The 25,539-nt window shown below is 38.3% G+C and overlaps 1 protein-coding gene across 2 annotated transcripts; it reads left to right on the top strand.

Moving 5' to 3' along the window:
- The first annotated feature begins 1,673 nt into the window (after window positions 1–1,673).
- On the top strand, window positions 1,674–17,293 carry LOC103664321 (proteasome maturation protein). 2 transcript variants are annotated; one of them, XM_040621868.1, is made up of 6 exons: window positions 1,674–1,822; window positions 4,370–4,467; window positions 6,553–6,613; window positions 9,388–9,489; window positions 12,866–12,959; window positions 16,601–17,293. In XM_040621868.1, the coding sequence occupies exons 1-6, from the start codon at window positions 1,820–1,822 to the stop codon at window positions 16,666–16,668; spliced, it is 426 nt and encodes a 141-aa protein (XP_040477802.1). In that variant the 5' UTR covers window positions 1,674–1,819; the 3' UTR covers window positions 16,669–17,293. The 2 variants fall into 2 exon arrangements, with proteins under 2 accessions (XP_040477802.1, XP_008690406.1); XM_008692184.2 differs by lacking the exon at window positions 1,674–1,822 and adding an exon at window positions 2,057–2,175.
- The last annotated feature ends 8,246 nt before the right edge of the window (window positions 17,294–25,539 follow it).

Raw genomic sequence — 25,539 nt, forward strand, 5'->3', positions numbered from 1 at the left:
TTGTGAAAAGACCTCCATTACTGCGTATTTTCTCAAAAAAAAAAAAAAAAGCTCCAAACCTCAGCACACCATACAGGCTCTTTAATTTACCCCCAACCAATCCCTCCAATATCATTTCACCTTGTTCCACCTACTTCCCCAGAACTCCAAACACGTGGAAATCTTCATTGTTCATATTACAACATGCCCTTTTGCAAATCTCTGCCTTTCCACATTTCCTCTTCCTCAAAAGCCTGTTTTCCCTGTTTCCAACCACTTCCTGATCCAACTCCTTTCTCTATTAAACATTTACCACATTTATTTACCTTGTCTATTTCCCCAGGAAAATAAAAGCATCTCAAGTATAGGGAAGTGGCTTTTTCTTCTCTTTAGTTCCAGAATCATATGCTCAACAAAAATTTAATGACTAAATTGTGAGGAATCGACAACACTAAAATGATTTCTTTTTAAGAGTTGCATTTTTAAAATTTCTCCTTAGGTGGAACTGAGTGAAAGGAAAAAATGCAAATGAAACATTCAAACTCAAATCTCAAGGTAAATATGGAAGAGCCAGAAGATAAGGACAGCAATGCAGAATATTCAAAATCTGGACTATCCTGGAACTTCAAGGTTGTAGGACCATGGCGGTAGATATATGTCTGACCTTATCACCTCCCTCCTTAGAAATCCCTCAATGGCTTTTCAAACTTTAAAGCCTCATCCTTAATTGGCACAGAGGCCTCCATAATAAACTTGGCTCCATCTACTTAGAGTCTCAACTCCCACTACTCTCTACCTTACTTTCTGAACTTCAGCCACACAGACCTCCTTTCCCACTTTTTTTTTTTACCTAAGCAAATGCCAGTGATGTTCTTTCATATATTCTCCTACCTCAAACGCGCTCATTCTATCCTTTCACTATCAGCTCAAGGATTCCTTAAGTTACCTCCACTATACGGTGACAATATCAGTCCACTTTATCACATTATACTTGCAAGGCAACACAATATAATGTTATGAAAACAGATTATGGGTTCTTCGGTATATTTAACCTCTTTTGTCTTGCTTTCTTTGACCGTAAAATTGAGACAATAGTAGTACCTACTTCAAAAGATGACTGAAGAAATTAGATAGTTGATGTAACGCACTTAGAATTGTGTTGCTATAAATAAAAACCCAAAATATGTCTGCAATTATCAACCTTACTTCATTCGATGTCACCCTTCCCCGCACCCCCAACACTTCCGCGGCTCCTCTAGCCCGGGAACCGCATCAGCCTGATTCATTTCTATTTTCTTAGCCTCGGCACAGGATTCTGAACATAGCAGGCCTTCGACATAAGATTTTAAAAACTAAACTGGCAAAGCCTCGTGTTCTACTGAAAGACTGCTGAAAGACTGCAAAGTATTCATCCCACCTATGCTTCGTTTACCCTGACGAAAAATGTAGTATCTACTTCAACGAGCTTTTGTATTAAATAAAGGGATGCATCTACCAAAGTACATTGCACATCTTCAAATACCGCACCAAGAGTAGATGTTTATTATTAATCAAGCGGAGGTCCGCGTCTTCCCTCCCCTCCGGCACGTCTCGTCCCGACCCCGCCCTCCTCCCAGCCCACACCCTTACTGCGCCCTTGGCCCCGGATCCCTCGGGACTTCAGGCGTGGGAGCCCCGGCCCCGCGCGGCTCCCTCCCGGCGCCCCGCGCCCTCCTTCCTTCCTCGCCCGGACGGACGCACTTCCGGCGGATGTGGGGGGGGGCAACCCCGGAAACGGAAGTGAGCGGCGGGGCCGGCTGACGGTAACGGGGCTGAGAGGCTGTTCACAGAGCAAGTGAAGATGGTGAGTGAGACCCTGGGCGACCTGAGTTCCCGGCGGGCTCGGGACCCTGGCCCGGCAGGAATGGGCCGCCTCCCCCTAGCTCGTCCCGGGGTGGCGGCGGCGGCGGCGGCGGGAGGATGAGGCCGGCCTCGGGCGCCATGATCTGTCGAGTCACGGGGTTAGGGGTTTCGTAGCTGTCGTCCGGGCTGGGCTCCTGCGCGGGTCCCTGGAGCAGCGCTTCGGCTTCATTCCCTTCACTTGTTTCTCTCGATGTGCGCCTCTCAGTCCCAAGTGCCCCAGCGCGCCCCGGCCTCTTCCTCGTAATTGGCGCCGAGCTGGCAAGGACAAATCCGAAAGTGCAGCGTTGTTCTATGGTGTGTGGTGCGGTGCAGCCGACTACTCTTCCCATAAGGGGCTAACCTTGGGGGCCCAGATCCCTCGAATTCCTCACTCACCCCTGACCTCGAAATTGCTTTGCTAACAAACCCAGCTATTAACTCTGCTTTTTATCTCTCACCTTTACAGACATTTTGGGGAACTTGTAGTATGCCAGAAGTTGGAGGGGGGAAAATCAGACAGTTGTTACTCCCCGTTTGTCAGCATTGTTAGTGCTTCCCACCTCCCCACCCCCCTTTTGTCTTTTTAACTTTAAAGTTGTGGTGCTTGGGAAAGACTCCTGAATGGCCATGGCCTCTGACTCTGATATTAGGCCATCTAAATCTAGAAAGTTTCTGTTGGTAATATTGCTGATTATTGTGGAGAGGTTTTAGAAACATTTTGAGGTCTAGTGGTACTTAACTTCTCATAGATTTGTTTTCCTCTGCTGCTTTAATAGAAACATCAGGTACTAATCCTTATATTTTACAGAAGGAATTGGGGGAAATCATAACAGTAAAACCCAGAAATCCGAATTCTCTTTTTCTTTGTGCATAGAAGAAACTTTTCTTCTGTTACTTTATAATGAAGTAATCTGGGAGGAGGAGAACGTTTATGTGGGAAAGTACCAGGAGATGCATTTGAAAAGGTACAGTCATATAACTGTAGATGTGGAAAGAATTCAGGAACCTGGAAGGATGAGTAAACAGGGCCAGAGAGATTATATGCCTTGATCATTGTCACATAGTAGGTTAGAGACAGTCCACTCTAGATTCCAGACTCTTTTCCTGATCAACTTAGACTTCTGTGTAGGGGAGCCTGTTTTGTAGGTTCTCGAGTTCCAGGCTAAGGATGTTGGACTTTATTTTTCAGAGAAGACATTGGCAAATCAGTGAAAGGTTTTATAACAGCTTGGTGGGGCAAATTATATATTTTAGGAAAACCTTGATATGCAGAATTGGAAAATGGAAAAGTTAAGAGACAGCAAGACCCAGTCAAGTGCTGTTAAAGTTAGCCGGGTGTGAGATCCTGAAGTAGAGTGGTAGACTGAAGAAACTCTGAACAGGATAAAGTACCTGACCACATAAAATGCACAGATAAATTAAGAAATCAATTTAAAATGCTGGTTTCTCAGAATAGTTTCTCCTAGAATAGTGTAAGGATGGATACCAAACTACCTGTAGCTGTTTTACATTTTTCTGCAGAATTACAGGGATATTGTACTTGAGCAACAAGGGGTTAAAAGTCAGCTTTTGTGTTTTACCTGTTGTAACATTTATTGCATTTTATTTGCTTGCTTAATTTATCTATTCATTAGACTAACCCCTGAAAGGTAGACGTGTATCTTCAGCATCTGCCATAGTACCTGCCACATAGTAGATGTTTAATAAATATTTGGTGATTAAATGTTTTATGGTATAAATGTGTAGAATGATAATACACCAGTACCGGATATACTGTGAGTCTTTGTTTTTGTTTGGTTTTGTTTATACTATGCTGATTAGATTTATTTTTCATAGGGAGTACCCTGTTAGAGAAACCAAATACTTTCTGAATGTCTCTCTTTTTTTCCTTAGCTTCTGTGATCACATTCTTCTAATTATTCTGTTTGTTCTTAATCCCACTTTCTTGTTCTTCATTAAGGCATAGTATTCCCCAGGATCTGTCCTCAACTTTTTTCATTCTGTACTAAGCATTCCAACCTAAGTGAGGGATCTTTCCAGAGAAAGTAAATCTGATCATGCCATAACCTTCAGAGGCTATCAATTTCAGAATAAAACCTGAATTCCCTTGCATTTTTAAGCCTTTCTGTTTTTTCATTTTGCCAGCCTTGCTTTACTTTTGCCTCACTAGACATATAGTTAGCTGGTCATGTCAAACTACTTATAGCTTGTTCATTTATATTTTTGTACCTTGACCCATGTTCTTTTTTCTTGGAATGCCTTTCGATATGACTTTGTTCAGAGATCAACTCAGGAATCCTTCCTACCCCCAAATTTGATGTTATTTAGTGTTCCATGTGTAATCATTCTACCATAATGCTAAGGCACATCATAATTGTCTAGACTGTGGGCTCTTTGAGGGCAGAGACTTCTTTTTCGTCTAGTGCTTAAACAGTGTTTTTTACGTAGATGTTCAGTGTGAGTTTTAAAACATTTTTTGTATTTAATAGTGTTTTTATTTGTGTTGTAGAATGCCAGAGGCCTTGGATCTCAGTTAAAGGACAGTATTCCAGTTACTGAACTTTCAGCAAGTGGACCTTTTGAAAGTCATGATCTTCTTCGAAAAGGGTATATAGGGGAACTGTGACTCTGACTTTGTTATAATAAAATGTTTCTGTGAATTCTTTCTCACAGTAGTCTTTAAATATTTTGATAGGCCATAAATATATATTTAATTTGGGACATAGCAAGTAATATACCTTAGACTGGGGACGGATGAGAGTGGATGTATTCTGTAATGGGAGAAGTGTCTTAATAGTGAAGTCCCAGGACAGGGCATCCTTCAAAGAGCTGTTACCCAGTAGCATGATTTGGTAGGGTTCTTCTTTTTGCTACTGCTAACTTGGAGAGCCATTTGTCTCCTTATCTTATTAACTACTGGAATAATTCTCTGGGAGACACTGGAACACAGCAGTGAAGAGTCTACTTAGGAGTAGGCTGCCTGGGTTTTGATTCTGGCTCTGCTCTTTACTAGATGTATGACTTCAGGCAGGTAACTTAATTGCTCTATGTCTCAATATCTCTATCTGTGAAATAGGGCTGTTAATAGTATAAATTTTATTTGGAGAAATAAATGAGTTAGTACATGAAAAATACTTAGAACGCTACCTGACATTAATAAGCTCTCAGTAAGTGTTGCTGCTGTTACTTTTACTTTTCTAGCTTCAGCACACAATTGTACCCTTTCCCTTAATTTCCTCTGTGTTTAGGTCTAAATTTCTGGTACTTCTTGGCAGGTTGCTTTTCTGCTTAATCAAATAAGGGTAGTGCCTACCCTTGTAAACGTCTGTTTTGAGTTTTTAATTTTATATGTAACTTTAAGGTATTTTGGTCTTACTGTAATAAAATGTCATTCTAATGATGGTGTCTGTGGCAGACATAATGCTTCATTATTGTCTTTCCATTTTCTAGTGAAAGATGCAGTTTATAGTCTTTGGAATTGGAGATATAATTTGATTTATGATATAGTATAATCAAATTCATAAAACAAGTCAGTAACCAGGTTCTGATGATTTCTTATATACTTATTTTTTTCCACATAAAATGCTCCTTTTTCTTCCCAGTTAGACTTTAAGATTGCCATGAACAGAACCATTTTCACATTCTGCTTCTAGGATAATGTTCTGTACAAAGACAATATTCAGTAAACGATTGTTGCAGGTTCCTTTCAGCTTTCAAATCGCATTTTGGCAATAAGGATAGTCGTCTTTATATATCTAGAGTGTTAAAGACCAGTGGTCTGCTTCTAGCAATGTATGACCTTATATAGTAGGTGTTCAGTAAATGTCAAACATATCGTTCAGCATGTGTTTATTAAAGATACATTAAATATTGAATATGTATAGACCTGAACAGAAGAGATGTAGTTTTTTTTAAGATTTATTTATTTATTCGAGGGGGGCACATGTGAGTGCAGGGAGGGAGAGAGCAAATCCTCAAGTAGACTCCTCAGTGCAGAGCCTGATGTGGGGCTCAATCCCAGGACCCCGAGATCATGACCTGAACCGAAACCAAGAGTGGGACACTCAACTGACTGAGCCATCCAGGTGCCCCTAGATTTTTTATATACTGCAGGAAGCATGTCATCAAATAATAGTAATTTTAAACATACTTTGTTAAATTTCTTCTGGATATAGGGCATCATTTAACACTGTTTTTTGAAGGGTTCACCCTAGTGAATTGACCACTAGTATCTATAATCAATACACATTTTTTTTTTAAGATTTTACTTATTTGTCAGAGAGAGAGAGAGCACCTAAGCAGAGGGAGAAGCAGGCTCCCTGCTGAGCAAGGAGCCCGATGTGGGACTCGATCCCATTACCCTGGGATCATGACCTGAGCTGAAGGCAGACACTTAACCAACTGAGCCACCCAGGTGTCCCTATAATCGATACATTTTAAAACAGTTATCATATATAGTAAATTTGACCTTTTTTAAAGTGTTATATAATTCATTGTTATAATTCACAGTAATATGAATTTTAATAAATATATCAATTCCTGCAACCACTGCCACAGTCGGGATACAGAAGTGTCATTGTTCCTAAAAACTCCCTTGTGCCATTCCATTATAGTTACACCTATTGATAGATGTGCGTTTGAGCTTTAGGTATTGAGTGACTTATAATCTCCCTTGTAAATATTTTTTTTCAGCCTTCCTTGTGTGAAAAATGAACTTTTGCCCAGTCATCCTCTTGAATTATCAGAAAAAAATGTAAGTATATTATCCATGTTTTTATTTTTATCCTCTAGTAGAAGAATACTTTTAGTAATACTTAGGTGGTTTCATTTATTAAGACAATTTTAATGTTGAGCATTTGACCTTGAAGAATATGAGGACTTATTTTCAGTATCCTTGTAGAGCAGGCTTTGAATTATCATTAAATTGCTTCACTAAAGCTCCTTTCTATACTTTCTTCTTTTGTCTTTTTTATGGACTATTTTAACTAGGCTCCATTCCCAACATGGGGATTAAACTCATGACCCTGAGATTAAGAGTCACATGCTCTATCAGCTGAGCCAGTCAGGCACCCCTTTATGGAAATTTCTAAAGGCCAATCCCCCTTTCCATTCCTCATTTGATGACCCTGTTTTCTTTTATATTTTTCCTCTGCCATTTTGCTGTTGACCTCGAGTACATATCTCTAGCCTTGACCTCTTTCTCAAGCCCTGCAACTCCCGAGTTACTGAGGGACATATCCTCAGTAGGTCACAGATGAATGTGACCTTGAGGGGCTGAAAATTTAATGGGAGGACAAGCAGTAGGTAGGGGCTTCATAAAATGGTATAGAGGACCAAGATGGAGCAACTGCCCGTGCATAGGGCTAGTGGGAGGCTTCGTAGAGGAGCAGACATTTGAATAGTTGTAGAACAGTATTAACCAGGTTAATAGATAGGGAACGGTCACCCCCAAAGAGGGTATAGCCTGTATACATGTTCTAAAGACAACTTAAAGACTTCCTAAATACACGTTCAGAGCAAGAAGAAAGAGGTATCTTACTACTTCAGGAAGATGGTGTAGTGTGGTTATTAATAAGATGGGGCTCAAATCAAGGGAGAGTACAGTTTCACTTTCCCAAGTATTAGCCTGGCCATTAGATTTGGAATATTGATTCAGTTCTGAGCAATACATGTTAAGAGAAACTTTGACAAATCTGAGTGAGACTGGCCCAAATGGTGAAGAGTTTAAAAAGTGCATAGATCATTTGAGACTCAGTTTACATCAGCTGCTTCTGTGTAGTCTCCTTAATTACCCAGCTAATGGTAGTGTCTTGGAATTCTGTGGCACTTAATAATTATTATAACTCCTTTAGCATGGGTTGTGTAATTGAACTATATAGGTTTAGATTCTTGACACCATACTTAGCAGCTAAGTGAACTTGGGCAAGTTCCTTAATCTCTGTTTAAGTCTTAGTTTCTTCATCATTAAAATGGAGTCAGTAGTAGCCCATGCCTTGGCATATGCTGGCTTACAGTAGCTCTCCATGACCGGGAGCCGTAGTGGTGATAGTGGTGGAAGATGATCATTATTTGTATCAGTCGTTCTCAACTAGGGATGATTTTACCTCCTTCAGGGGACATTTGGCAATGTCTGATTGTCACAAGTAGTATTGAGAGAGAAGGGTCTTTGGTCCTGGCATCAATTGGATGGAGGCCAGGGATGCTGCTAAACAGTCCCCACCCACCACAACAAATAATTATGTAGCCCAAGATGTCAGTAGTGCCAAGGGTTGAGAAGCCCTGATCTATGTGTCATGTCTTCCCAACTAGATTATATAACCTCTTCCATGTTAGACTGTTTTGTGGTATATTGCCACCGAGCCTAATTCTGATTTTGCCTGTGGTTGCTAATAATTGAGTACGTGTTGATTGATAATTGTGGTTTGACATCATATTATAAGGTGGATATATTCATCAAAGTTTATAAAATTGAATTTTTCACCTGAAACTGTATTATGAGGGTAACTCAGTATTTAAAGGAAACCCTTCAGTGAGAACTTCAGATTATATACCCATAATAAAATATTGCATATTTTCTTTAAGGACCATCTGTTAAAATTTCATACTCAAGCTAAAGTAATTAAAAACCATATCTCTGTGTATCTTACCTTAGACTTCATGTATATGGCCCCTGGTCATGTCTAAAGTGGGCACTAATCTCTCAGTAGGTTAAAAATTATCCCCCCCCCACCCATGACTTAAAATCTTATCAAGAGAATGTAGTATAATAAAAAATAAGTACCTTAACTCAGACAGACCTTTGTAGCAGTCTGTCTGCAAAGCATATCCACTACCCATTTTGGGAACTGTATGATTAGGATTCATGAGTCACTTTGATTCATTTTGCCTGAAGTACATTAAATTGCAGTAAAAGTTTTTTAGAAGTAATGTTAGTGTTTAGTAAAAATATGATTCCAGAAAAAAATTGCTTATTAGCACCCAGTACAAACTGGACAAGCTTTAGAGTTTTGGGTCCCCCTGCCTCTGGAAATCTATTACCCCAAAAAGTGGAGTTTAAACATCGTAGCTTAATTAACAGGGTGGTATCATGGGTTTGACTATTTCCCTTGTGAAATCTTTTGAATTACATACTTACATACTTAGAAATTCACTATTTTTGTCCCTTGTGTGGAATTGTTTCTAGATCTCATTTTATTTATACCTTTTCTTTGTTCTGTCAGTTTTGTGGTAATTCTAATCAAAAGCACTGAATGTTTTGTAAATATGCTGTTGCAATGTGCAAAACATTCCTTAATTTATCAGTTTTGTAAATCCAAATTTTAGGTGGTAATTTTTCATTGGTGAAGTACATCTGCATGCTAGATAAAACATAGATGTATATATTTGAAGAAATAATAAAAGTACTTTGTTTTTATTTCAGTTATGGATATTAAAATTCTTTAAGTGTTGTGTTACATACGTATCAGTGCCGTTTTGAAAGCAGAATGTCGAATGTAACATTTAAAATTACATTGTTTGCCTTTGTAGTTCCATCTCAACCAAGATAAAATGAATTTTTCCACACTAAGAAACATCCAGGGTCTGTTTGCTCCACTAAAATTACAAATGGAGTTCAAGGCAGTGCAGCAGGTGAGTTGACGGATGTCAGTTAGGATATGTTCCACATGTGTGTTGCTGTGGATTGGAAGGACTCTTCTCCAGTCTTAGGGTTACCTTTTCTTCTCCTCTATAGCCGATTCTACTTTGCCCCTTTTCAGGATATGACCTCAGTTTCTACTTCATAGAGAAAAAAGAAGATCACGTGGAAAACTTCAAATTATGAGCTCAGTGCCAAAACTTATGTGTATCTACTTTCATGTTTTTCTCTTTTTGGGGGGTTATGTTGAATTTGAAATGCCTCTAGGAATATCCACGGGGTGGTATGTTTACATATAGGCAGTTTGTATACAGCTGAGTACACCTGTTGCTCAGGAATAAGATCTTCAAAAATGTCCTTCCAGGTGTGTAAGAACTGTCCTTGACCTGTGCTCTAGATTCTATCAGGTCACACTACGTCAGGGAATTCCCTTTTCATGGATCCTCTCCATAGCTGATATCTTCATCCTCTCTTTCTACTTGCTCAGACTCATCAGCAATGTTTACATACATTCTAGTCTTTTTTTGTGTGTTTTAAAACAAAACTTCTGTCAGTGTCTTTATAGCACCTTCTCTCACTAAGTGTGCTTTTGCAGGTTGAGTGTCTTAAAGTTGATTCCATTTGCTGTATATGCTCCTTGACCTACTATTCACTTAACCCACTGTTTTTTGGCTCTCATCACACCAGTGAAACTGCTCCTGAACAATGTGGACATCCGTATGCCCTCTTGTTTGGTTTCCCTGTGGTATACTACACCAGTGACTCCTTCCCTTGGCTTTGAGGACACCACACTTTCCTGATAACCCCCTCATCTCTGAAACCTTATTCTCAGGTGTTTCTGCGTAGGTTCCTTTTGGTTTTTTCTGCACCCTGAAATACCTGTTTTGTTAGTTCCCATCTCCAGTCCTCTTTTCATTCTGTTATTTCCTGTCTATTCCTATAACTTCAAGTATCATTTATACATTGATGACTCCCAAGTTTTAATTCTCATGAGCTGTAAACCTATAGACTTCTCCATTGAAAGTCCCACAGGCACTTCACATTTCACGTGTATAAGTACAGAATAACTCATTATTCCTCACATACTCTTATCACATAGAGTTGTGATAAGAGTGATAAACCTATCAAATAGGTTGGTTCCTAAGGCAGAGATTGGAGCATGAACTTTGGTTATTTCACCCCGCAGCACATCCCTACCCCCCGCAGCACATCCCTACCCGCGACCCATACCTCTCACCATCTAGTCAATTCTCACCACTGCTACTCCATTAGTTTTGATCGCCTACTGTGCTTCGTCTAGATCACTGTGACACCCATCTCTGCTGCCCTCCAATCCATCATACATGCTCTAGCCACAATAATCTTTTTAAATACAGATTTGATCATTTCACTCCCCTCACTTTGTCCTCAATTTAAAACTCAGCTCCTTAACGTGGCTGTGTTCATGAATTGGCCTCTCCTTGTTCTCCACCAGACTTCATAGCCTAAAACTACCTGCATGTCCTAAGTTTTTGTCTCACCTTTTGGCTTTTGCATATGTTCTTCCTACTACTGCATCTTTTTCAGTAAATTCTGTTAATGCCATCAACTGTGTTGGCTAAGTCATTGTGGAAGCTATTTCAGAAGTTTTTTCCAAGGATCAAGTTCTAAAAGAGAATGTGTGTCTCTAAATCAGAATAACCTGGATGTGAATCTTGGCTCCACCATCCACTAGTCTTACGAACTTAAACAAGTTAGAGACCTTTCTGAGCCTCAGATTATTCATTTTTAATATGAAATGGAGTTAACCATAACAACAGTGTGTGGTTATTAGGTTTATTCTGAAGATTGAATGAAATAACACAAGCTTGGCACAGAATCGTTAGCTTCCCTTTTATTTTCCTACTCACATTCCAGCTACATGTGGCTCATATTTCAGGCCTAAAATTCTAATCCCATTTAATTCAAAAATCCTTGCCCAGAATTCTGCCCCTTCCCTTTTTTCCCTTTATCCCTCTACTATTGCAGTTCCTGCTTGTTGGGATGCATAACAACTGCCTGCTCATCCCTGCTTTTGGTGCTTTCTCAGAACTATATCTGATCAAACTACCTACCAGGCCCCTTACTCTGGTTTAACTTAAAAGCTCCATTTTTGTTTCTTTCTCTACGCTCTCTACTTTCCTTTTAAAGAAAAAATATATATTTATAAATAAAAGAAATAGAAATAAAATATATACATATATATCTTAATATCATATGTGTATATTTTTTTCTAATTTTGATAACCTAGAGAAGTTTTTTCATCCTAAACTCTATAGGCCATTAGTAATTAAAAATATTTTTAGTCTGGTTATATTTTCTGGGGGGAAATAATCTTAACAGCACCCTTAGATTTCAAAGTTATGATTACTTTAAAATACTAGTATCCTATAATCATGGACCACCTGTTACTCTTGTTATTCTTTTGTCAGTATCCCAAATAATCTGCATTGTTTCCGATTATAACTGCTAGACAACAACACAATAACTGAAAATTTGGTTTGGCTCTATAAAAGTTTATTGAATACCGAGTATATGCCAGTGACTGTACTGTATACATATTTTACACCACCCCATCCGGTATGTTGGCAAGGAAGGTGGCGTTATCCTGTTACACAGATGAGGAAACTGAGGGTGAGACAGATCAGGTAGCTTAAACACAGCCGTAGTTTTACAAGTAGCAGAAGAGTTTGAGTCCAGGTCTCTGACTCCACAATGTGTGCTTGCCCCACTATATACTTAAGTTTCAGGCTGCAGTATGTATATATTTAATACTTGAAAAAAGTAGATACCACGAGTTCAGAATGGGATTGTGCTTTTTAAAGGCCCCACAAGTGACTTTGGTCTTCCTTTCTGGTTACCAGTACTGTTTTAAAGGGTCATAACTTACATTTTTACAATGAGCAATACAAAACAACATACAAAGTGAAGTAAACAGTTTACTAAGAATAATGCTCTTACTGAGTTGGACAGGGATTTGATCATCCCACCTTTATTAGGAAATAGATGTGACGTTAGGTGCTGGGGTATTTGCATTTCATCACGTGTATGCTGTGGTTTTCTTGAGATAAAAGCAAAGCCCCAAAATATATGCAAAGTCGATGGGATTATTAAGTGTTAACAAAAACTATAATTTTCAGTGTCTTTATATATTTTGAGTAAAGTTTTGAGGAATTTAAAAAAATTTGGCTTGGGGCTAAAATATGAACTGGTGTTTTTTTTCCACCAGTTATACTGGTGTTTTATTTGTGGTTTTGTGAATTTTACAAATAAAGAATGAAGAGCGTGAAATACTGTTTTTTCCCTTTCCTTGGCTTTCTCTAATCTTGCCCTTTCGTATTTTTCCTAAAGGTTCAGCGTCTTCCATTTCTTCCCAGCTCAAACCTTTCACTGGATATTTTGAGGGGTAATGATGAGACTATTGGATTTGAAGATATTCTTAATGGTAAGTGTCATTCAGCACCTTTTCATGGAGCCCTAGTAACATACAAGGCAATGGAAGCAAACAAAACTGATGGCATCCTCATCCTTATGGAGTTTATAGCTCATTGGATTGATTCGCTTATGTTTATTCATTGCATTAAGACAAAATTTAATGATAATAACTGTTCTTTAACTGGTTCTAAGGATCAAGGTTATCTGTGGAGTTCTGAGGTTACAGTCATTATCAGTCAACTAATGATAGTCCTTCATTTCATGTCCTGCGGTTATAGTCTGATGTGTGAGTCTAATATAGTATTATAGGGTAGCTTAAACAATGATTTTTGTTTGAGTATTCAGAATATTTGTGGAATATGACTAGTTTTTAAAATGACTAGAAAAAATAAGAAACGCTCTCTTTAAAAAATAGCTCCCACCTCCAAAGAGTTTTTGTGCTTCTATAGGTGGTGAATAGGAAAGAAGAGTCTGTCATTTTTAACAAAATTCCTTGGATAATTTTATTATGTATGAGATAAATAACTTTCAAGTAGGAACAGTCCAAACAGCATCCTCTGTTTTTTCTGGTTCTGAGGAAGATAAACAAATCTAATTCTCTTTAGTATTGCATCTGCTCATTATGCCCCAGCAGTTCAGGAGAAACAGAAAAACCCAACAGGATTAAATTATATTAGTTTTGCTTGGCTGCTGATATCCGGTAAGGAAATGCTGTGGACACAACAGAAGCCTAGTGAGCCTCTCCTTTGAGAATCGTTGCTGAGGGAACTTTTTGAATGCAGGGAAATCTAGAATTCCTAAGCTTTTTACATTGAACTTATACCTCATTTTAAATTAGCAAGGTAATAGTTCATGTGTCTATATTTTTATCTTTAAATTAGTTATAAAAATACACTTATTTAAAAATCAGCTATAATTTTATATAAAGAAAGTGAAAGGTGCTTGTTAAGCATTTACTCAGTCAAATATTTATTATGTGTCAGGCACGGGGCTAGGCTCTAAATATACGGTGGTGACAAAACTGCTTTCTACGTGGGGAGGTAAACATTAAACAGATAAATGCAAACATATAATACCAAACTGTGATAAATTCTAGGACTAAAAAGGGATAGTGGTGTAGTTTGTTGTTGGGTGGGATAGATAGGCACTTCTGGGAATATGACACATAACTTGATTCCTAAAAGATGTATGAATGAGTTAATCCAAAATTAGGGGGAAGAATATTTTAGTCAGAAGAAGCCGTGAGTTCAAGGTCTGTAACCTGAGAGAACAGCTGAAGAGCTCTGAAGGGCTTTAAGATGTTTTCTTATCTATAAGCTAACAGGTTAGCTTGCCATGGTTTCATAGATCCTGGCAGAAGACAAGACAGACTCCTAGAGTCAGAGGACAGTTTATTACTCACAACAATAGCAATAGCTGTGAATCAGCTTTCCTGTTGGTTCCCTGAGCCCCAGCTCCCACAGAGTAGCAAGAAGAGGGTCAGGTGATGCCACATATACAGTGTATTTTATTACAGGTAGGGGAACCCCCAGATAAGGGCATCTGAATCTTTTATGATAGGCAATAAGCCTTTCTGTTCTGTGCTCCAGAAGAGTCATGACTCTCCAGAAGAGTCTTTGTCTTCTTAGGTTGTTCAATTTAGAAACAGTTTTGGAAAGAGAGTCTAGAACAAAGGCAGGCAGTGTATCTAAGACTTATAGAATTTTGAGAGACCCATAGAGAATTGTCTCCCGACACACATAAGAATGTGTTAAGGCCCATATGGCTGGAGGGTTTTGAGTTTGAGTTAAGTGTTGGAAGTGATAGGGTTTTGCTTGCTCATCAGGGAAGTACTTGGCCAAGAAGAATCTGCGCATTTTACAAGGAAGGGACTATGAGGAGGGTAATAGTAAAGTCAAAACTAGACTTTTAATGCTGAAAGGGGTCTTCTGTGTACTCCAGTTCCCTCACTTTAAGGTGGTTAAATGGACTGATGGAGAGGCTCAGTCCTGCCTCAGTCTCTCACAGCAGCAGAGCAGGCGCTGAAACCACAGGCCGTTGCCTTGCTGATGTGGTGTGTTGTTTTCTGGTGTAAGTGATTTATCTAATAAGCATGTACTTTATTAAAGTCAAAGCTTAAAGTAGAGTTTAAAAGGAAGTTGTCATAAAAATTAATGTATTCTTTAACAATTTAAAACATGACAGCTGAAACTTGGGTCCTCCATGATTACCTCCAACCCACTTCTCTCCCTTATTCTTCAGTTACTTGCTGTTTTCATTTAGTATATTTCCTTCCAGACTTTTTTCTGTAGGTCTTCATACAAGTAAATTAGTCAGATATATTTGAGATTGCTTAGTGGTTTTTTTTTTTTAAAACACAACTGGCATACTGTGTGTATCTTACAGTATGTATGTACATCAATGCATTTATTGCTGGATGCTTTTTTCACTTTTTTAAATTTAATTTAGTTTAATTTTTGAGAGAGTATGTGTGCAAGTGGGGTGTGGGGAGGGGGAGGGAGAGAGAAAATCTTAAGCAGGTTCCATGCTCAATGTGGAGACTGACTCAGGGCTCAATCTCATGACCCGAGCTGAAATCAAGAGCTGAAATCAAGAGTCGGTTGGGACGCTCAACCTACTGAGCCACCCAGGTGCCCCTCTTTTTTTCAATTAACACAAAGCAGTGCTGTAAGCACACATCTTTGCCTATCCTTTGTACTCATGTGGAGACATTTTTTTTATAAGTTTAGATTGTGAATGCCTATTATATACATAGCAGTTACTCTGCTATTAATAAATACAGCAGTGTCAGTTGTTGCTAAGGCTACTTTGTTGTGTGATGAGCCTGGAGAGCGTATGGATTGCTGAACTGATGTGACACAATCATCTCTAGTCTCTTAGGAGATCCAGTGAAGAAATATCCAGACCTGTAATCATTATTTTAATGTGGATGGTTATGTATTTTTACAAACTGATTTTACAGTTCATTGGGTTTTTTTCCTAATGGGGGCAGAAACGGAAAAAGGCTTTATTTTGTTTTTTGGAAGCTTACTGTTAGCATTAATTTTTAAAGCTCTCTTATGTGTGCTATACAGTTAATATAAGACTTTTGTCTGCTCTCTAAAAACAAGATAGTGAAGATTTTAAAGATTTTCTTTGTCTCACATTCTCATTTCTGTTAGTGTATGTGTATGTAACAGAGCATGAAACAATAGAAATAAAATGTTTTTGCAAACTAGATTAGGAGACTGCTCAGTCTTTTAATTAGAGATTGTTTCCTAGAGTCATCTGGGAAGCCACTGGAAAACTTGAGTTTTGAAAAAGGAGAACTTCAGTCTGTTGTTGTTGGCTTTTTTTTTTTTTTTAAACAACCGTATTGAAGTATAGTTGACATATAGTTGGCATGTACTCATCTTAAATGTACAGTTCTGTGAATGTTAGCAAATGTGTACTGCTGTGTAAGTGTCCCCCCGGTCAAGATATAAAATGTTTATCACCCCAGAAAGTTTCCCTGATCCCTTTGCAGTCAGTTCCCCTTTGGTCCCAGGTAACCACTCATCTGTTTTCTGTCAGTTTTGCCTGTTTTAGATTTTCATGTGAGTGGAATCATTGAATTTATCTTTTTTTTTTTTTTTGAGAATCTTTAATATGTTTGTTTTTGTTTGTTTTCAGACCCGTCACAAAGTGAACTAATGGGAGAACCACACTTGATGGTGGAATATAAACTCGGTTTACTGTAATCTGTTGTGCTGTTCATGAAAATAGAGGGGCCGCATGTTGTTTATAGTCATCTTTTTACTATAGTTTGATGTACACAACATTAAAAGTACTGACACATGAGAATTTTTGCCTAATTAGTATCTGTGATCATTTGAAATTATTTGGGTCTTTGGCTTATGGCCATGTGACAATTGAAAGCACTAAAGGGAGACGATTTTAAAACTCCCAATTATAGAAAACAGTAGTCTTTTATGTCTTTAAAAAATTGTTGGTAATGAGTATTTTAAAACCATGTGCAGGTTCCAATTCAGCCTATTTTCAGGGTATTCCATAAATATAATTTTGAATAACCATTATCAGCGTTTGAGTCTGCAACCTTCATAGTAGCACCTTTCAGATTAAACATCTGTAATACAGTGGCAACACTTCGAATTAAGTACAGAGTAAGATATTTTATTTCACCTTGTTTCAGTATAGCCTGTTGATACTCATGAGAATAATATTGGATTTACTGATGCTATATTAGAATTGTAGCTATTCTTTGGTTCTTTCAGGTTGAAAAGTATAGTAAGTTCAAAGGTTTTGATTTTGGTCTTGTCTTTAAAGTGAAAAATTAAATAAAGCAACCAGCATATGTTGATTAAACTGTTGTACTGCATAGATTTATATATCACAAGATGATTAGATTAAAAAATTAGAATATTCATGTACACACAAATTCCATAATTATTTAAAAATAAATCTTCACTATAGTCGTTCTTTCTTACGAGATATTCTTTATGAACCTGGTATACAAAAATTCATGAATTTTAATTAGTAAATGGGTCATCTTTCACTAATTAAAAAATATTTTTTGATTATCAATTTTTCGGGAACATTTGAATTGGATAGTTCACTGATTTGCAGCTGAAGGCCATATCGCCCCTCCCCTTTTGGGGACCAGGGAGGGGGGCATCTAATAATATGTAGAGATGTTTTTGGTTTTCACAACTGCTAGTAGAGGCTAGGGATGCTGCAAAATATCCTACAACAGAAAAGACAAAGTTATGGTCATGTAACAAAAGTACTAAAGGAAGATGATTTTTAAAACTCATAATTTATATTGAAACAGCCTTCTGTGTCAAAAAAAGTTATTACTAAATATTGTAAAACTGCTTACATTCAGAATTTGCTCCATGCAACCAAAAATCATTTGGTTCAAAATGTCAGTAGTGTCAAGGATGACAAGCCTTGAAATAAACCATATGACACATTTTTAAAAATTGCTCCTAAGTGTTGAGATTAAGTTTAAAACATTTTTGCCACTACAATATTTGCCAAACCATTTTATACTTGTTATGAGAAAATAAATAATGAAGATTCGCTAATTGCTTCTAGATATATTCTTTCAACTAGTTAATAAAATGGGAAATTTCTTCTGTACCGTAGTTCAAAAATAATACGTATCCTTCCTGACCAGTAGAGGGTACTGTGAAATTAATGAGCATGATTTAAATGGAGAAGCTGATCCTTTAAACAGAAGTTGGTAATTGTGATTAGTGCTTTCTGAAGGTCTTTTTGCTTCCTCTCTCCTTTTCTTTCCTTCTTTGCATTTATACCAGTGATCCTCATTGCTGGATTCACAAAAAATCACCCGGGAATCTTGTGAAGAAATTTTGATACTGGGTCTGAATCTCAGAAATTCCAGTTGGACTAATCTGGGGTGGATCCCAGGAAGTGTACTTTTGAAAAGCTCTCCAGGCTTGAGAACCTTTGATTCGTATGCTTGCTTTCCTCTTTGCTTTTGCCTCCGTATTAGCAACAGTCATTAGCATCAGTTAATTCATCTGGCCCGTATCTGTGTTGAAAAGCTGTTTCTTAATCTCTGCGGTCTAAAGTGTGTGTGTGCCTGAAGTTGGTGTTATTTGGGTTCCTTCATGAGAGTTACAGATCTGAGTTACTTGCCTACGTGTCGAACTCTAGGCACTTTTTCTTTCAGATGCTGTGGCTTTATTGAAGAATTAGTTTACTATTTCCTTTGTTTCTGTTTTGCTTGTGAAACAGCTTTGGGTTCAAGAGGAACTTCATAGTTTGGTGGCTGATCAAAATTCATTTTATTAAGATTAAAATGATAAAATTCACAACAGAGGATAGAAACATACCTAATGAGGGTGCAATCTAATTCTGTACTAAGCCTTTCGGTAGGTATGAGAATAAAGGAATTTGTGGGTTTTATTGTCTGAAAGTGTCGGGGGGTTGGCAAAAAAGTAAGCACTATTTGGCACACACACCGTAGGATCGCTTTCACTGTACACACACCTTTTCCCTCCTACCCTCTATACAGAATGTAAGTGAAAGGGTTACCATTTTTCATAATTTTGTCCTTTGTAGTGAGTGTTGTCCCTCTTTCAGGAGTACACGTAGGTATAACCCAGAGCTCCCCTCTATTTTGTTCTTTTGAGTGCAGACATTCAAATATGTAAAAGATGATCTAAACAAGTAGATGATTTTTGAAAAACAGACTGTTGTGTATAATCTTCCACTGGAATTTATATTTCGTTAAATTTTTTTTATCAAACACACAAAGTCTAAGTATATATTAACTAAATTTTGACTTGGAATTTCAATAAAGCAAAGCCAAAAATGGTGTGACACATCATGGGACTTATCATTTAGCTCATGATTTCAAAACTGAAATTTAGGTTCCTTCGTTTACAATAAATGCTTACTTAAGAACCTATACTTCTAGTTTGTTTTACTGTAGATCATTAAGTCATATGAAAGAATAATAACAAACCATTCATTGGTTTTTGAATCGAATTTCAGCAGGGTTTGTTTTATTTCCTGAGTGAAAAAGTAAAAGGGACTTTAACATGTTTTTTCTTTTAAAGATAAATCAAGTTTTGAAAATTTAGAGTTTGCTTCCAGATCTCGAATTTATTTCTGGAGCCAGTAGACGTGCTTTGTCAGTTGTACTTTGTCTTTTTGCTTCTCTTCAGTGTCTTGACCTAGCAGAGACAGGAAAAAGCTATATTGTTCATCTCTGTGACAAAATAGAGGTCACAGAGGATATGGCTTTGGGTCAGTGAAGGATCAGGCGGAATTCCTATTCAACTTTGCCTGGGCTTTTTTACTTTTGGAGAGGTGAATTGATTTTAACCTAAAACTTAAACCCACCCCTTTAATTTGTGTGTGTTCTGTATTATATGGAAATGTTACAAACATAAGTTATATTCTCACCAAGTTTTCATTTTGAAAACTTTCAAACTTAGAGAAAAACTGAACAAACAATACAAAAACACCCAACATAACCTCCATGTAGATTCCCCAATTATCAGATTGCCTTATTTTCTCCTGGGTTGATTTAGGATAAACATTTTTGGCAAGAAGTCTACAAATGTAGTGATGATATGTACTTAACTGCATCACATCCGGAGCCATAAAATGTTAGATTGTCTCATTAATTGGTGTTGCTCGGTATGGGCACCTGGTTAGCAGGCGGCGGCTGCCACAACTCTCCATTGTAAAAGTACAGTTTTCCTTTTGTAATTAATAAATAATCTGTGGAGGTAATAATTTGAGGTCTTGTGTCTTGTTCCCCAAGAACCTTTTATCCAGGGTTTGAGCATCCATGAAAAATCTTTGCTTCAATTACTTAATCTGGTTTTTGGGGACAGGCGGGCTAAAAAACTGTCATTATTTCGTCTACACTTACAAATTTTTCTAAAACCAAGTTTCCCCCTTATCTTTCTCAGGTATCCTTATGGATGAGATTCTTAAGGTTTTATAATCCTTATCTGTCATTACTCTTCGATGCCCTAAACCGAACCATTTTTTTTAAAGGTTTATTTATTTTAGAGAGAGCATGTGAAGTGGGGAGGGGCAGAGGGAAAAGGAAAGGAAACTTAGCAGACTCTGCACTGAGCACGGAGCCCTGTGTGAAGCTCGATCTCAGGACCCCAAGAGCACAACCTGACTCGTTTCGACGAGTCAGACACTTAACCGACTGTGCCACCCAAGGTGCCCCTAAACCTAACCATTTTAACGAATACATAGACCTTTAATTTGAAAGGAAAATTGCATGGGTGTTACAGTACTAGATTTAATTTTTAGCATTCCTAATTTGTTATTTCACAGAGTAGTTATCATAGTTACCATAATCATAGTTACTGATGAAGTTATGACCAAAGAAATATGTTAGTCATAGGGGAAACATTGCTGAACTTAATACTACTGATGTTTTGTCTGATCACATGAGAAAGTCACAAGATCCCAGACAGGCAAGGGCAGCCATGCCCAGTGCATACATCCATTTCTGTATTAGGGGTTGCAAAATGGTCATTCCCTCTTCACTTTTTTAGCCAGAGTATTTCCTTAGAAGGAAACTTACTAACATCTACCATTTGGTTACCCAGGGGTAGAGTTGATATAGGAAAGACAGGAAAAATAACACTTTCTTTGTTTTTAGCCATTTTGAAAATAAGGTGACTTTTTTGGTTTGTTTTTTTAAATATTCTATAACAGGGTTTAGCTTTGGGAAAAGATAGGCAAGGCTAGCTTCATTCTGCATTCCATTACCCTTTATTTCATCTTCTACTTTGTAGAATTCATTTGTCTTATTTTGGCTGGCTGGCAACCACTCTCACTTTCTGAATACTCCGAGTTCTTTTTTTTTTTTTGGTTTTGTTTTTTGTTTTTTTTTTTGTTTTTTTTTTATGTTCAGTTAGCCAGCATATAGTACATCATTAATTTTTGATGTAGTGTTCAACGATTCCTTAGTTCCATAAATCTGAGTTCTTGAGGCAAATCACCTTTCCTCCATTGCGCATTGTCTTGGGGGAAGATCCTCCGTGCCTTCCTCTCTAGAATTCTAAGAGGCCATGCCTCTCTGCTCCCACGAGGCCAGGTATGTGTCCTGAGTCAGCCAATCAAACTTCCGTCCTGGACTTGGACTCCGATTCACAAGGGCATGAGGAAGACAGTGAGGTGAGTCATCACTGGCAGAAGCAGTGCCCTTTTGTGCTGCGTGATTATTGCTGTGTTACTGTTGCTTTATCTCTCTAGTTTCCTTTGGCTCCTGATTGTCTTCCTACGTGTTCTTTGGCTTTTTATTGAAGCTGTGAGCCTCTACAAGCATTCCGGTAAATCCAGTGTGCTTAAGATAAATAGTACATTCTGTTGCTCCCGGTCAGGATCTCTGAGTGCTACAGTAATTGGCATCGGATAGTTGGCGTTATGGGGAACACATCCCCAGAGAATTGTGGGAAGTAGGAATTAGGTATCTGAGCTAGATTAGGCAGCGAATCTAGGTGGGAAATATAGCTGTCTTCAGCTGGCAGTTGTAAAATAGCTATCCTGTCTGGTCACATGAAATCATATGCCCAATTTACAGCAAGGTTCTGGGCAACAAGAATGGGAAAAAGAATGGTGGAGTGGCTGCTTCTGGCTGTACTGGAAAGTTTAAAGTAAGTAAATACCAGTTTCAAATCCACAAACCAACATATGGAAGCCTAAAAAATGCCATTTCTTACAGGTATAGAACTTAGCCAAAACAACTCTGAGGCTCCAGAATTAGCACAGCTGTTGAAGTCACAGCCTTAATGGGATTTGATGGATGAAAATTGGAGCACTGATTAGGACCCTGAGAATTAAGTGGATATATGATTGAGGAAGGAAGCGGTTTCTTCACTGAGAAGGAGGGTGTTTCTTTCTTCAGACGTTTTCAGCTGAGGGGGTCAGTTGATGAGAAAAACCAATTGCTCTCTTGCCACTTGCGCTCTGTTCCCAAACCCATACTAGAGTTAAGAGCCCAACATGCCCCCTGGAGGCCAAATCCAAAGAAATCTAGTGTGTAGGAAGAATTCGGTGACTGCTCACTTTTATCTTCAAGAATTTCAGGAACATGTGAAAGAATGGGTTTTGAATGTGCTTTTCGAACAGCAATACGATCCCCTTATACAAGATAATTTTAGATACATTTAACTCAAGAAGAGTTTTAATAGTTGGCAAAATTGTATTCAACGCAGGCCCACACTAAATGAAGCTGAGATGCCAGAGGTCCTTAGTATTGTGTAGAGCAGTGGTTCTCAAACTTTTTCCGTGCATCAGGATCCTGAGAGGGCTTTTAAAAATACAGATTGCCTCTCCCCGCCCCCACCCCCACCCCCGTTTGTGATTCAGGAAGTTTGAGTTGAAGCCTGAGAATTTGCATCTCTAACAAGTTCTTAGGTGATGACGGTGCTGCTAATCCAGGGACCACACTCTGAGAATAGCTGGTATAGAAGGAGGAAGTCCAATACTTTAAGGGACAGGAGCTTTGGATTTTTTGGTTTCCTTATGTAAATCCCCTATTCACTGGCCATCTAACTGGCTTTCCCAAGATAAGCTAGGTAATGATACCTTTACCAAGGGCCTCAGACATACATTAGTGCTGGCTTCAGAGCGTCAATTTAGTCTTTTTAATTTAAGGTTATTGAGGTATAATTTACATAAAATTGATGGTTATCCTTTATTCCCAATCTTGTGGGAGAAGCATCCGGTCTTTTTACTGTTAATGCCCTTTATCAGCTTGATCCTAGTTTCTTGAGAATTTTTACCATGAATGGAATTTTGGATTTTGTTAAATTTTTCTTTTGCATCTATTGTTATAGTCATGGGTTTGTGTGTGTGTGTTTTATTTCCTTTAGTCTGTTAGTATGCTGCATTAAGTGATTTTCAAATGTTGAGCCAGCCTTGCATTTTCTGAGTAAATTCCACTTGGACAGATCTATTCTCTCTTTCATGTATTGCTTGATATGTGAATATTTTGTTGTGAATTTTTTATGTTCATGGGAGATATTAGTCTGTAGTTTTGAAATATCTCTCTGTAAATGCCCTGCTTGACCAGAAACGGTATATCCAGGCAGCCAATCCCCAAGCCAACTCTGGGCTATTTACTTCTTGTTCCTTGCTCTTTTTTCTATAAAAGCTTTCCCTTCCACCCCATTTTGCCATTCTCCAGATGGAGACCTATCTTCATGAAGTGTTAAAGTGTGTGTCATCTAACTTGACTTCTTTATTTTTTTTAACAGTTCACTTTTCATGTACAGACAGTCCCCGACTTAGGATGTTAGACTTAATGATGTTTTGACTCTACGATAATGCAAAAGGGATACGCGTTCAGTAGAAACTGCATTTAAAATTTTGAATTTTGATCTTTCCCGGGCTAGTGATACACAGTAGGATCCTGTCGCCATGCTGGGCAGCAGCTCCCAGTCAGCCACCTGACTAAGAGTAAACAACCAACACACGGAAGACCATTCTGGTTTTCACTTTCAGTACAGTATTCAATACATTACATGAGATATTCAGCACTTTATTATAAAATAGGCTTTGTGTTAGATGATTTTGCCCAACTCTAGGCTAATATAGGAGTTCTGAGAACAGTTAAGGAGGCTAGGCTAAGCTATAATGTTAGGTTAGGTGTAATTAAATGCATATTTGACTTAGGGTATTTTCAACTTATGATGGCTTTCTTGGAATATAACCCCATCATAAGTCAGGGAAGTTCTGTAATTTCTTTGTCTGGTTTTGTATCAGGATAATGCTGACCTCATAAAGCGAGTTGGGAAGTGTTCCTTGCGTCTATTTTCTGGGAATGCTTGTATAGAATTGCTTTGTTTATTCCTTAAGCGTTTGGCAATGAAACCACTTGGGCTGGGTCCCGTCTTGATCATATTGTAGCTACATTTCATCCCCCAAGAAAGCAGTCCCTAAGTAACGATTTGAGGCTATGTACGTCCACAAACTTACTTCTGTCAGCACAACCAGAATCCATCTGGCTCATGGGACTGTCTTGGGCTAATCAAATGAGACTGCTTTTTCAAGCCCTCACTGTGTCAGGAACTGTACCAAGAATTATATATTTACATTATTTTATTCATTCTGTGATTTCAAATGCCAATATTTACAATGGAGGACATGGCTCTCCAGTTTCCAGGAACCAGAATATATGTGTTCTCCATCTAGACAGGGATTCTGCAAACTACTGCCAAATTCAGCTGGCTCCTAGTTTTGTTTATTGGAGTGCAGCTATGCCCATTCATTAATGTGTGGTCTATGGTTGCTTTGTGCTACAATGACAGGTAGGTAATTGTGACAGACAATATAACCAATAAAACCTAAGATACTTATTCTCTGGCCATTTACAGGAAAAGTGTGCTGACCCTTCATCTAGAGCGGTGATTTTCAACCCGGGCCACTTCTTGGAATCACCTGGATGACATTTAAAAAATACTGATGTCTTCCGTCCCTTCCTAAAATTCCAGTTTAGTTGACCTGGACTGGGACCTGGGCATTGCCAGTATTAAAAGCTCCCTAGGTGATTCTCCGTGGCAGCCAAGACTGAAAAGCACTGTTATTTGTAATTTTTTTACTGCCCACCCCACATTGATTATTCTTTTTTTAAAAATAATTTTTAATATGTTATATCAGTCATCATACAGTACATCCCCAGTTTTTGATGCAATGTTGCATGATTCATTATTTGCGTATAACACCCAGTGCACCATGCAATATGTGCCCTCCTTAATGCCCATCACCGGTCTATCCCAGTCCCCCACCCCCTTCCCCTCTGAAGCCTTCAGTTTGTTTCCCAGAGTTCACAGTCTCTCATGGTTCATTCCCCCTTCTGTTTACCGCCCCCCCTTCATTCTTCCCTTCCTTCTCCTACCGCACATTGATTATTCTAATGTGTGTTTAGAATAGGGCTGAGAAGCACTCATCTAGGGTAGTAGTTTCCAGATCTGGATGTGTATCAGACACCTGTGAAGTTTTAGAAATAGATTCTAAAACCCCACTCCAGACTGACTGGATCAGAATTTCCAGGGATTAAAAAAAAAAATCCTTAGGTGGTTCTGATATGCAGGCATTTC

Source organism: Ursus maritimus, unplaced genomic scaffold (assembly GCF_017311325.1).
Source record: "Ursus maritimus isolate PB19 unplaced genomic scaffold, ASM1731132v1 scaffold_10, whole genome shotgun sequence".
NCBI classification, from domain to species: domain Eukaryota; kingdom Metazoa; phylum Chordata; class Mammalia; order Carnivora; family Ursidae; genus Ursus; species Ursus maritimus.